At 44.9% G+C, this 14,176-nt stretch overlaps 1 protein-coding gene across 1 annotated transcript; it reads right to left on the bottom strand.

The window, feature by feature from the left end:
- Positions 1 to 1,171: 1,171 nt before the first annotated feature.
- Positions 1,172 to 13,029, bottom strand: LOC311099865 (retinal guanylyl cyclase 2-like; the record flags this gene model as incomplete). Its single annotated transcript, XM_084140591.1, has 18 exons — positions 1,172 to 1,262; positions 2,791 to 2,876; positions 3,013 to 3,107; positions 3,236 to 3,334; positions 3,573 to 3,747; positions 3,835 to 4,027; positions 4,148 to 4,311; positions 4,482 to 4,630; positions 5,090 to 5,239; positions 5,502 to 5,658; positions 5,867 to 6,043; positions 6,178 to 6,258; positions 6,604 to 6,744; positions 7,703 to 7,799; positions 8,520 to 8,607; positions 8,930 to 9,284; positions 9,456 to 9,757; positions 12,279 to 13,029. 18 exons carry the CDS (start codon positions 13,027 to 13,029, stop codon positions 1,172 to 1,174), a joined length of 3,351 nt encoding a protein of 1,116 aa, XP_083996717.1.
- Positions 13,030 to 14,176: the final 1,147 nt, after the last annotated feature.

The following is a 14,176-nucleotide window of genomic DNA, read 5'->3' as shown; positions in this document are numbered from 1 at the left end:
TGTATGTTATTACATACTTGCCCCATGTTCGTTTGTTTATTTGAGCACAGGAGAAGAACACATGCTCCCGAGATGAATAATAGATTGTAGGCTACATCATGCACCAACGCAACTGGGTCAAAACACTCTTTTTCTTTTCACTGAGAACCACTGTAGAGAGTGTTTTCTTCCTCCTATACCAGTGACTAATCTTCTACTTGCTGTCTGCTTCAAGAAAGGGACAACTGTGGTGAGGGACAGGTGAGAAATGCGATCCCTCTACGACTCAGTGACGAAATCCCATATGCTATTTATAGCTCCTTCCCCAGAGACAAATTCCTCTCCGAAGGGCTTCTTATGAAGATTGCAGAATAACCTCTCCAGTATATTGTACTGTAATATTATGTCCACTGATGCCAACTGTATGGTGTACAGTAATGGCAACTCACCATGTCCTAATTAGGCATTGTCTATTTCTAAAAACGTCCATTGATTAGTAGCAGCTCATAGCTTTACCTAAAACGTTGTCCCTTTTCCTGCTCAAGCAAAATATGCTATGGTCTGTGGCAGTGACTTTTCAAACTCCCATTTCTATAGGAAGAGTATCGAGCCATGGTTGGAAAAAAAAGTCATTGAGTGTCAAAATGGCAAACACAAGTGCAGAGAGGGTATCCAGGTTTCATCAGGTTTCAGAGAGGGTATCCAGGTTTCACCAGGTTTCACTTGATGTTTCCTCCTCATCCACTAGAGGGATTTCTTGCAAATAACCATTTCAGTGATGATGCATCATCACATTGTCCTCCTCATCCAAACCTGCTGCCAGAGTCAGAGTCACTGTCCGCACAGTCAAGAGCCTCCTCACCGCTTTCTGCAGGAGATGCTTTAAGTCCTTCGCTGTCTTCGTTCTGAAAGACAGCAAGAAGGATGTGGGACATCAGTTCATAAAGCCTGTGGCCTTTTTTTTCCCCCTTTGAACTGTCATTGCTGAAGAGAGAGTCCCACTTGCGCTCCGTTTAAGTTTGAAAGAACACAACGTTAGTCAGCTGTTAGCAAGATCTTCAGAGATCTTCAGCAGAACAACATCCAGGAAGAGTAAAAAGGTAGTCAGTGTACATAATGAGTATCCCACTGAGATACTACTCTAGTCATGAACACCTTGTAATGCTATACATTTTTCATGCATAACACTACTTCATTTATTATTCTTGGCAAGTTGTTGTTGTTCCGCTTTCTTCCGCTTGTATCGGCTGATCTCCTCCATCTGCAAGCCATGAGCCATTTGCCTGAAACATACATTGGAGAGGTAAAGGAAATGCCCCACATAGGAACTCAAGACCAAAGCTGGCCAACCCTACTCATGATGCGCTGCATGTGTCCACTGTAAGTTGTCAGAGGCTGCATTTACACAGGCGGCCCAATTCTGATATTTTTTCCACTAATTGGTCTTTTGACCAGTCACATCAGATCTTTTTCAGAACTGATTTGATTGGTCAAAAGACCAATTAGTGAAAAAAAAATCAGAATTGGGCTGCCTTTTTAAACACAGCCTTTGTAACTCTTTATGATCTGCTGGTAAAGTGCAGTTTGTATAGAAATCAGTTCATGATACATGCACTATATACAAAAGTATGAGGACATCCCTTCAAATTAGTAGATTAGGCTATTTAAGCCACACCCGTTGCTGACAGGTGTATAAAATCAAGCACACAGCCATGCGATCTCCATGGACAAACACTGGCAGTAGAATGGCCTTACTGAAGAGCTCAGTGACTTTCAACATGGCACCGTCATAGGATGCCACCTTTCTAACAAGTCAGTTCGTCAAATTTCTTCCCTGCTAGAGCTGTCCCGGTCAACTTTAAGTGCTGTTATTGTGAAGTGGAAACGTCTGTCCTCGGTTGCAACACTCACTACAGAGTTCCAAACTGCCTCTCGAAGCAACGTCAGCACAATAACTGTTCATCGGGAGCTTCATGAAATGGGTTTCCATGGCCGAGCAGCCGCATACAAGCCTCAGATCACAATGCGCAATGCCAAGTGTCGGCTGGAGTGGTGTAAAGCTCGCCGCCATTGGACTCTGGAGCAGTGGAAATGCGTTCTCTGGAGTAATGAATCACGCTTCACCATCTGGCAGTCCGACGGATGACTCTGGGTTTGATGGTTGCCAGGAGAACGCTACATGATCGAATGCATAGTGCCAACTTTAAGGTTTGGTGGAGGAGGAATAATGGTCTGGGGCTGTTTTCATGGTTCGGGCTAGGCTCCTTAGTCCCAGTAAAGGGGAATCTTAACGCTACAGCATACAATGACATTCTAGACGATTCTGCGCTTCCAACTTTGTGGAAACAGTTTGGAGAAGGCCCTTTCCTGTTTCAGCATTACAATGCCCCTGTGCACAAAGCGAGGACCAAACAGAAATGGTTTGTCGAGATCGGTGTGGAAGAACTTGACTGGCCTGCACAGAGCCCTGACCTCAACCCCATCAAACACCTTTGGGATAAATTGGAACGCCGACAGGCCTAATCGCCCAACATCAGTGCCCGACCTCACTAATGCTCTTGTGGCTGAATGGAAGCAAGTCCCCGCAGCAATGTTCCAACATCTAGTGGAAAGTCTTCCCAGAAAAGTGCTGTTATAGCAGCAAAGGGGGAACAATTCCATATTAATGCCCATGATTTTGGAATGAGATGTTCGACGAGCAGGTGTCCACATACTTTTGGTCATTTAGTGTAGTTTGATACCTGCAGAATCACAGTCACTTGGACCAAAGATAAGCATCTCGTTAAAGGACTTTGCCTTGACACTCCTTACCCTGACTTGAGCTCAGGTGGCACAGGCAGGGGTTTGGTGAAACTGTCTCTTCCAACCAGCCAGTAGGTCTCCTCCATGCCTTTCCCCTGTAGAGACATGAGATGTCCAAGGTCATTATTATCACAGATAAGTCACTAAAACAGTGTTCAGTTGTTCATTTGATGTTTTACTTTGAGGGTAATAGAAATGCCAGAGAGTGAGAGTACAAAGCTCTCAACTGACCTTGAGCTCTGTCTTTCCACGAAGTTGAACCTGGTAGCCTTCTCTCAGATCCACCAGGATCTTTGCTGTGCTATGGCTCAAATGGATTCGGTATGCTGCAAACAACATGGTAGGAAAAATCTTATTTTGGGACTCTGGGATAAAGCGCTTCCTTAAACAACGCCTAGAATTGCTTCATCTTTTAGCCATATTTGGCTCTCTGGTGGCAGTTGAGAGGTCTTACGCATTCCTGTGGATTCCATCCTGGAGGCAGTGTTGACTGTGTCACCAAACAGACAGTACCTGGGCATGGTGAGGCCTACCACCCCAGCAACACACGGGCCTACAAACAAACACACACACACACACACACACACACATCACTGGTGTCATGCTTATTCCTACGAGACACACCGTGAGAAAAAGTGAAACACACTGGATACCTATGAAAGTTCGTGGCACTTTGACTATGTTTATGATGGTGATGAATGTTTAATATCAGTATGGTATGTGGCGTTAATGTCAAAATTATTTGTACTTTTTGTTCATATGTTTATTTTTATTTTTTATGGAGCCCTGACCTGAGTGCAGTCCAATGCGTATGCGGACAGGCACATCTGGCATGTGTCTCATCTTGAAGGTGCCAACAGAACTCAGGATGTCCAGAGCCATGCTGGATATCTCTGCAGCATGACGGTTGCCATTGGGAACAGGTAGGCCGGACGCCACCATGTATGCATCTCCTATTGTCTCCACCTACCATCGAAGAGGAAATATCTTCAGTAGGTTACAAAGGTGGACAAGAAGACACGCTAAGTGATTCATTCTAAGCAAAAGGCTTACCTTGTATACATCGTGATTGCCAATGATGGCGTCAAATAGGGTATAGAGGTCATTGAGGAGGTCTACCACTTCAATAGGCTCGCTGTTGGCAGAGATTGTGGTAAAACCTACTATGTCGCTGAAGTAAAGTGTTACATTTTCAAAATGCTCCGGTTCCACAGTACCGCCAACCTTCAGGACGTCTGCAACAGATCTGCAAACAGAGAAGAAACACCATTTAGGGCCATAGTCTTTGGAAACTGGATACTTCGTTTGAGGAGAAAAATGTGTACATCCTAGTCAGTAACTTTGAGTGTATGCATCTGTTACTCACGGAGGCAGCATCTGAGTGAGTAGTTTCTCCGTCTTCTGTTTCTCTATCTCCAGCTCCTCGGTCCTCTCTCTGATCAGCTCCTCCAGGTTAGAGGAGTACTGCTCCAGCATCCTCAACATGGAGTCTATGATGTTGGTCTTCCTCCCCTTGTTGATGTTCTTAAACTGGGATTGATGGGGGATGGGAGGGGGTTAAAGGTCAAATCGATTGATACATTTATATCCTCCAGTCAAACTTTTACTGACAAAAAGGTTCCCTCATATTAGTCAAATTTCTTTTTTAAAAATACATTGATCGTGGAGTAAGTGATCAACTTGTTTGATGTCTCAGGTACCTGGTCAAAGATGTCATTGAAGTACGGACGCCTATCTGCCTGTTCGTTCCAGCACTGTTTCATCAGCTGGATACACTCCAGGGGGGCGTGGTCTGGTGACACCACAGGGCGGCACAGTGGTGGAGGATTCCTCACCTTCTGAATGACATCTGGCAGACAGGAGCAGACGCTCTGAGCCGCCAAGACCAAGCTACAGTATCTACTAGTACTGACTTTTTTGTTTTTACATTTTTGTAATTTAGCAGACATTGAGTGACAGTAGTGAGAGCATAATTTTTTTACTTTTTCCCCTGTGGGAATTGAACCCACAACCTTGGCGTTGCAAGCACCACGCTCTACCAACTGAGTCACACGGGAGAACAGACAGACAGCACTGGGACTATGCATGCAACAGACGGCATATATGTATACGCATTCAAATGAAGCCTGACTCACCCACGCATCCCCTATTAAACCACACCCCTATAAACCACACCCCTATTAAACCACACACCCTATTAAACAACATCCTTATTAAACCACAACCCGTATTAAACCACACCCCTAAGACTGTCTCTTCTACTTTGTTGTTTTGTGTCTGGGGTTGTGATTGGATGAGTGATCCCCACCTTCAGCAGACAGGTCCAGCATACAGAAGGGAGGTCCCCGCAGCACCACCTCCTGCATGATGATGGCGAAGCTGTAGACGTCCCCCAGCTGGGTGCCGCACAGCCCTGGGTGAGAGCCCCGCAGGATCTCAGGGGCCGTCCACAGCAGCTCTGCACAACCACACAGGCAAGTACGCATGCACACACATGCACACACATGCACACAGACACACACACACAACACACAGACATATACACAGAAAGGAAATGTAATAATATTAATATAAAGCATTTTGTTGTACAGGCGCACACTCCCATCTAACAACAACCTTAATGCTTGCTTATGATAGTTTTATTATGATGCTAGATTGTACTGTATGTTATCTTAGTTACAAATTAACTAGTAACAAAGCTTAGTGGTCTTAACACCCACCTTCTGCGGAAGGATCTTCGTATGGGAACCTTTGTGCCATCAAAATCTCATTGTAGCCGTAGTCTGTGAGCTTGAGCACAAAGCGGCCGTCCACTACGCAGTTCCGAGACTTGAGTCGTCCATGACAAACACCTCGGTGGTGGAGGTACTTCATGCCCTATGGAAGACAGAAAAAATGTAGTGTTGGTGTCATGTCAGAGAGAAAGGTAGCCTGCTGTAGGTATACAGTGAGTTGGGCATTTGAACTTTGGAACCCTAAACTCTAACAAATCTGTAATGTGAAATGGTTTAAAGCACATTGTGGCCTCGGTATGTTTCTGTTAGGATTTTGCCCACACCCCACTACTTTTCCTACTAGTGGTTACCTTGATAAGGTCTAATAACAGGGAGGTCTTGAACATCCAGTCAAGCTTAACGTCAGTATTGCTTAGCAAGTCCTGCAAGCTGCTACGTGAGCAATACTCTGTCACGATGCCAAAAACACCACAGTCAAGGAAAAACCCCAGGAAGAGGTTGACGTTCTCGTGGCGTATGTCCTTCATCTGAAAGAACAGAGCAGTGACAATGGGCTCATTTTAATGGACAATATAGAAACGTCAGTTATAATCAACTGGATTTCTCATCATCAAATCTTCTTACATCGTAACTGACAGTATATTTGACAGTAGAAACTCACCAACTCAAAGACGTCACTTGTCTGGGGAGTTATGGCTTTAAAGTTTCCAGACGGGAGTCTTTTCATCCAAGCCCAGTCTCCCTGTAAAAAGGTACGCGTTTGATAGTTCTGAATCAACTTTCAGACAAGCCTCAGAACTCCCTGTAAAAAGGTACGCGTTTGATAGTTCTGAATCAATTTTCAGACAAGCCTCAGAACTCCCTGTAAAAAGGTACGCGTTTGATAGTTCTGAATCAACTTTCAGACAAGCCTCAGAACTCCCTGTAAAAAGGTACGCGTTTGATAGTTCTGAATCAATTTTCAGACAAGCCTCAGAACTCCCTGTAAAAAGGTATGTGTTTGATAGTTCTGAATCAACTTTCAGACAAGCCTCAGAACTCCCTGAAAGTTCTTAGAAGAAAAAAAGGAAGCAGAGCACCCTGTTACCTCAAAGATGGCTATGTTGGAGTTTTCATAGGTTGCCGGGGTGACGGTGGAGTCAGAGAAGGGCGTAGAGAGGCTCTGACGATCCGTACCTGAGGGTTTCCTACTCATATCACCCGCTTTGCTCTCATCTAAACTTAGCTTCTGACACATGGAGAGAAAAACATAGGTTATTGACAAAAGCACTCGTCATGCTGCAAAGATATCAAACAAAATATATATTTTTCAATTCCATGTGTTGTCCAACACATACACTACATGACTAAAAGTATGTGGACGCCTGCTCGTTGAACATCTCATTCCAAAAGCATGGGCATTAATATGGAGTTGGTCCCCCCTTTGCCGCTATAACAGCCTCAAATCTTCTGGGAAGGCTTTCCACTAGATGTTGGAACATTGCTGCGGGGACTTAGTGAGGTCGGGTACTGATGTTGGGCAATTAGGCCTGGCTCGCAGTCGGCGTTCCAATTCATCCCAAAGAAGGGTTTCGATGGGGTTGAGGTCCAGCCGATGCTTGGCATTGTGTATGGTGATCTTAGGCTTGTGTGTGGCTGCACGCCATGGAAACCCATTTCATGAAGCTCCAGACGAACGGTTATTTTGCTGACGTTGCTTCCAGAGGCAGTTTGGAACTCGGTAGTGAGTGTTGCAACCGAGGACAGACGAGTTTTACGCACTACGGGCTTCAGCACTCGCCGGTCCCGTTCTGTGAGCTTGTGTGGCCTGCCACTTCGCGGCTGAGCCGTTGTTGCTTCTAGGCGTTTCCACTTCACAATAACAGCACTTACAGTTGACCGGGGCAGCTCTAGCAGGGCAGAAATTTGAAGAACTGACTTGTTGGAAAGGTGGCATCCTATGACGGTGCCACGTTGAAAGTCACTGAGCTCTTCAGTACGGGCCATTCTACTGCCAATGTTTGTCTATGGAGATTGCATGGCGGTGTGCTCAATTTTATACACCTGTTAGCAACAGGTGTGGCTGAAATAGCAGGATCCACTAATTTGAACATACTTTTGGTCATGTAGTGTATATCAATCATTATGTGGGAACTTAAATATGACCCCATTGGATCTTCCAGATACAGTCAGTTAGGGGATCTTACCTTATTACTGAGTGAGGGGTTGATGAAGATCACGTCTGCCAGGGTTAGCATGATCTTGTCAGGACCTCTGACTAGACGAATCTGGTTGATACGCCTCCTAAAGGTGAAAGGTGGAAGGAGGGGTGTGGAGGGAGGGGTGAGGAGGGGTGAAGAGGGGTAAGGAGAGAGGGGTGAGGAGTGGTGAAAAGTGGAGGGAGGGGTGAGGAAGGGGTGAGGAGGGGTGAAAAGTGGAGGGAGGGGTGAAGAGGGGTGAGGGAGGAGTGACATCAGTAGTAGTTCAGAAAGTACCTAAAGGTCTGTGAAGACATATTGAGAAATGTTGCTGCTATTACCAGCTGTTATAAACTTTAGTCATACAAATGTAGAAAATAGCAAACAAGAATATGTAGAAAGTTCTGTACCTTACACAGTATTATAAATTGGGTGGTTTGAGCCCTGAATGCTGATTGGCTGAAAGCTGTGGTATACCACAGGGATGACAAAACATTTATTTTTACTGCTCTAATTACGTTGGTAACCAGTTTAGCAATAAGGCACCTCAGGGGTTTGTGGTATATGGCCAATATACCACGGCTAAGGGCTGAATCCAGGCGTCGTGCATAAGAACAGCCCTTAGCCGTGGTACATTGGGCATTTACCACAAACCCACAAGGTGCCTTATTGCTAAACTGGTTACCACACCACCTCGGGCCTTATTGCTAAACTGGTTACCACACCACCTCGGGCCTTATTGCTAAACTGGTTACCACACCACCTCGGGCCTTATTGCTAAACTGGTTACCACACCACCTTGGGCCTTATTGCTTAAATAGAATACCTTATACAGTAATAGAGTCCAATTGAGAAGAGAATGGTCGAAAGGATGCACAGGAAGATTATGATAAGATGGAATGGATCCACTCCTCCTGAAACAAAAGCATATCATAGTAGAACATCATATAATGAATATCAAGTGCCTGGTTTAAAAAGATCTCTAGCTTCCTGAAGTTACCACAAACTATGTCAACATACCACCACACCCTGTTCTAATTCTCTGTTCTACTTTCCTCTAGAGAAAGATGTCCTCTTTATGAACAGATGGTAACTGTTCCCCTCCTGTTTGCTGGTGTGTGTGTGTGTGTGCGTGCATGCCTGCGTGTGAGTGTGCGTAAGTGCAGTGTGTTCATCTGTCTCCGTTTAGCCCCCTCACCTTCATTTGTCATTTAGTATAATTTGCTGTATTCTCACCTCCTGTACATAAGGTGCCTGGAATGAACCAGCAGCTGGAGTCTGGGCTGGGCTGGACCCCACCTGGGAAGTGGATGCTGCGGCCCAGAGACCTGACCATCCCAGCCTCCAGGTCCACACAGTGGGTGGGCAGCAGAGGCCAGGACTGCCCATCTGTGTCCAGCACCACATACTCCAACAGGCTGGCCCCGGAGCCATTGGTGCGGACACGCTGGCTGAAACCATAGAAAGCCATGTTCCTGGAGTGGCGCACCAGGTTGGCTCCAGACCTCCACTCCCCAGCATCACGCACATTCTGCAGAGCGTTAGCCATGAAGAGGATTGAGCTGTAGATGGTACCAAACAGAGGAGAAATCTGGAAAAAATTAAATAAGAACATACCTATATTTAGTCAGATATGTTTACGTAGTCTGTCCATGAGAGATTGTTACACAAATGCAAATATACAAAATCATGGACACTCTAATGGCCCAAAACTATGCCTATGCATGAACACCCCAGTTGTCCTCAGCCCATTCAGCTGTACTTGGTGGAGCTTGATGTGTCTGGGCACCGCCCCAACATTCACAGCCTTCTGGTAGGCCTTGTAGAAGGAGTTCTCCTCTGAGTCCATGGTGACGGTCAGGACAGCGTCGTAAGCTCTCCGCAGCTTGCCGTTGTTGATGAGGGCGGGGTAGCGGACGTCCCTGTAGGGCAGGCTGTAGAGCAGGGTGTCGTAGGGGATGAACACCAGGGAACCGTCCGTCAGGTGCATGTCCAGAGCCGTCTCCAACAGCAACCTCTGGGTGTGCCCTCCAATCAGCACAGAGTGCATGCAGAGGATCACCACTGATGACACAAATGACAATATAATATAAATATAATATGCCATTTAGCAGACGCTTTTATCCAAAGCGACTTACAGTCATGCGTGCATACATTTTTGTGTATGGGTGGTCCCGGGGATCGAACCCACTACCTTGGCGTTACAAGCGCCGTGCTCTACCAGCTGAGCTACAGAGGACCACCTACTACACAATGAGACATGAGGTTAGTAGTAGTAGTGGTAGTAGTAGGAGGAGGAGGAGTAATAGTAGTAGTAGTAGTAGTAGGAGGAGGTGGAGTAGCAGTAATAGTAGTAGTAGTAGTAGCAGTAATAGTAGTAGTAGTAGTAGTAGCAGTAATAGTAGTAGTAGTAGTAGTAGTACCAGTAGTAGTAGCAGTAGTAGTAGTAGGAAGAGTAGTAGTAGTTGTTGTAGTACCAGTAGTAGTAGTAGTAGTAGTAGCAGTAGCAGTAGTAGTAGAAGTAGTAGTAGCAGTAATAGTAGTAACAGTAATAGTAGTATTAGTATTAGTATTAGTATTATTATTAGTAGTAGTAGTAGTAGTAATAGTAGCAGTAGTAGTAGTAGTAGTAGTAGCAGTAGTAGCAGTAGTAATGCTAGTAGTAGCAGCAGTAGTAGGAGTAGTAGTAGCAGTAGTAGTATTAATAGTAGTAACAGTAATAGTAGTAGTAGTAGGAGTAGTAGTAGCAGTAGTAATGCTAGTAGTAGTAGTAGTAGTAGTAGTAGTAGCAATGCTAGTAGTAGTAGTAGCAGTAGCAACGCTAGTAGTAGTAGTAGTAGCAGCAGTAGTAGTAGTAGTAGTAGTAGTAGTAGTAGTAGTAGTAGTAGTAGTAGTAGTAGTAATGCTAGTAGTAGCAGTAGCAATGCTAGTAGTAGTAGTATCAGTAGTAGTAGTAGTAGTAGTAGTAGTAATGCTAGTAGTAGTTGTAGCAGTAGCAATGCTAGTAGTAGTAGTAGCAGTAGTAGTAGTAACAGTAGTAACAGTAGTAATAGTAGTAGTAGCAGCAGCAGTAGTAGTAGTAGTAGTAGTAGTAGTAGCTGTAGTAGTAGTAGTAGTAGTAGTAGTAGTAGTAGTAGTAGTAGTAGTAATGCTAGTAGTAGTAGTAGCAGTAGCAATGCTAGTAGTAGTAGTAGCAGTAGTAGTAGTAACAGTAGTAGTAGTAGTAGTAGTAGTAATGCTAGTAGTAGTAGTAGCAGTAGCAATGCTAGTAGTAGTAGTAGCAGTAGTAGTAGTAACAGTAGTAGTAGTAGCAGTAGAAGTAGCAGTAGTAGTATTAGCAGTAGTAGTAGTAACAGTAGTAGTAGTAGTAGCAGTAGAAGTAGCAGTAGTAGTAGTAGTAGTAGTAGTAGTAGGAGTAGCAGTAGTAGCAGTAGTAGTAGTAGTAGCAGTAGTAGTAGTAGTAGCAGCAGCAGCAGTAGTAGTAGTAGTAGCAGTAATAGTAGTAGTAGTAGTAGTAGTAGTTGTAGCAGTAATAGTAGTAGTAATAGTAGTAGTAGTAGTACCAGTAGTAGTAATAGTAGTAGTAATAGTAGTAGTGGTAGTAGTAGTAGTAGTTGTTGTAGTACCAGTAGTAGTAGCAGCAGCAGTAGTAGTAGTACCAGTAGTAGTAGTAGTGATAGTAGTAGTAGCAGCAGTAATAGTAGTAGTAGTAGTAGTAGTAGTAGTAGTAGTAGCAGTAGTAGTACCAGTAGTAGTAGTAGCAGCAGTAATAGTAGTAGTAGTACCAGTAGTAGTAGCGGTAATAGTAGTAGTAGCAGCGGTAATAGTAGTAGTAGTAGTAGTAGTAGTAGTAGTACCAGTAGTAGTAGTAGTAGTGATAGTAGTAGTAGTAATAGTAGTAGCAGTAATAGTAGTAGTAGTAGTAGTAGCAGTAGCAGTAGTAGTACCAGTAGTAGTAGTAGCAGCAGTAATAGTAGTAGTAGTACCAGTAGTAGTAGCGGTAATAGTAGTAGTAGCAGCAGTAATAGTAGTAGTAGTAGTAGTAGCAGTAGTAGTACCAGTAGTAATAGTAGTAGTTGTACCAGTAGTAGTAATAGTAGTAGTAGTAGTAGATTTAAGTCATTTAGCAGACGCTCTTATCCAGAGCGACTTACAGTTAGTGCATACATTATTTTTTTATTATATATACATTCTTTTTTGTATACCCTCCATGGGAAACACCATGCTCTACAAACTGAGCTACATCCCCTGCCGGCCATTCCCTCCCCTACCCTAGACGACGCTGGGCCAATTGTGCGCCGCCCCATGGGTCTCCCGGTCGCGGCCGGCTACGACAGAGCCTGGATTCGAACCAGGATCTCTAGTGGCACAGCTAGGACTGCGATGCTGTGCCTTAGACCACTGCGCCACTCGGGAGACTAGCAACTACTAGTAGAAGTAGTTCTACAACTACTAGTAGAAGTAGTTGTGATACGTTAGTAATGAATGAAACTGCCTCTGGTACTGACAGCACTGTAATAGTAGTTAGTGGTAGACAGACAATAGATGTATTGAAAGAAAACCCCCAATGATAAACAGTACTCACTGCGGATGTTTTCTGCCCTCTTGACCCTAGTCAGAGCCAGTCGTATGCTGGCAGGGTCCTTGTCTGTGGAGACCACAGTGGTGACGGGGAGGCCGTAGCTCCGCAGGGCGTCAGCGACCTTGCTGCCTGTGTCCACCCACAAATCCTCAGCCGAGGAGATGATCCCTATGTGTGCCCAGCGGAAGTGTCTCACCAGGCTGAGCAGCACCCAGGTGGGCGAGGGCACCGTGCGGGCGAAGGTAAGGTGCCTACTTCGGTCGTCCAGCTCATAGTTCACACAGGTCCAAGAGAACAGGGCCTTGTTCCAGTTGTTGGCCAGTAAAGACGCTGCATCACAGTAGCCAGGGTTGACAGGGCCCAGGAAGGCATTAGCCTGTGCGTAGTGACCTAGGAAACCCTTGAGTGCCATGGATGTCTGGCAGTCCTCGTCAATGATGACATACTCAAAGGTGGTGCCCAGGGACAGTGAGGGGTCATTGTTGATCCTCTCCACAGCTAGCTGCGCTGCTGTCTGGGGCAGTGCCTTAGCAAACAGAGGGTCACATTTCCACGGTCCTACCACCCCTACCTTGAACGCAGTAGAAGAAGATCGTGCCACACAGGGCAGACTTAGGGATGCCAGCAGGAACCACAGCAGCCAGGCTCCATGGGGAGGGGAGGGGAACTTATCTTCTGTGAGGACTGGGGTTGTCAGATAGGTTGATGCCCACTCATGCAGTGAACTCTGAAGCTGGTAAAGCTGCCGGAGCATTGCAAGATGCCTCCTCCAGCAGATCCCACAATCCACTATCCCTCAAACGCTGTCCTTCCCCCAAAAGGCCCAACGTCCTGTGAAATAAAAAGGTATGATGACAGATACTGTATGTCTGGGTTTATTTTCTCCAATGGGATGATCATTCATCATGTGTGGTGATAATCCAATCATGGCAGACAGGGAGTGGAGATAGAAATAACCCTCTGTCTGTCCCCATCGGTACCTGCCTAATAACACCGTCACATAACAATCACCTGTCTAATCCTCAACAGAACCATACTTGTTGTTCAAGTTAAATGTGTAAGAATTGTGATTAGAGACAGAAACAAACTAAATTCACATTTTAAACCTGGCTCGTTTAATCATGCAGTTGACCTTATGATAGTTTATTTGACATAAAAATGAACACGACTCCTTATTACATAGCTATCCTATTGAAAGCCATTGGAAGATCTCATTGAATCCAACGCAGTCACACATATTAGTTGTGGTTGGAATTACTGTGTAACAATCTTTTCAACAAAGTTATAATTCTTTAGGAGAGACATCGGAGGAACAGAAAGAAGATTCATCTTGTGTTATATCTGCTTCAGCCTTTCCCACCAAATGTGTGTGTGTGTGTATATGTGTGTGTACACTAACTCTAAAAAGAAAGCAGCCCTTCTATCCCACAACATAGCAGCTAGTCGACATTGTTATACAAACTTGTATTTGGCAGGTGCACCATCATCCTTACCATTTTAGCACAACTTCTCCCCTTCTGGAACACTAAGGTCTCTTAAATCCAGCGATGAGACGATCCATAACACTGAACTGGAAAATCATGTTGAATGTGAAACTCAGAGTGGACCTTAGTAGTGAGAGTGAAGTAGTGAACACTAATAATCCACTCAGGCATAGTATCAGAAGGAGTGACGCATTACAGACCTAGGGCAGCTGAGCTGTGGATTATATGAAAACCCTTCTATCTATCTCCAACACTCTCAGTAACACCCCTCATGCTCAGAGTCCCCATGCTTGGCTTGAATGTTTAACGACCCCCCCACTTAAGTGCCTAAGAACTGCTCTTTCACAAACCTATGTACAGTAAGTAAGGTACCAATTTTGAATGTAATTTAATTGTGATAGGGAATTGTTTCAGGGG

This window comes from Coregonus lavaretus, assembly GCF_964263955.1.
Source record: "Coregonus lavaretus genome assembly, chromosome: 24".
Lineage (NCBI taxonomy): Eukaryota > Metazoa > Chordata > Actinopteri > Salmoniformes > Salmonidae > Coregonus > Coregonus lavaretus.
The sequence above is the reverse complement of the archived record's forward strand: the minus strand, read 5'-3'. Positions and strand labels throughout refer to the sequence as shown.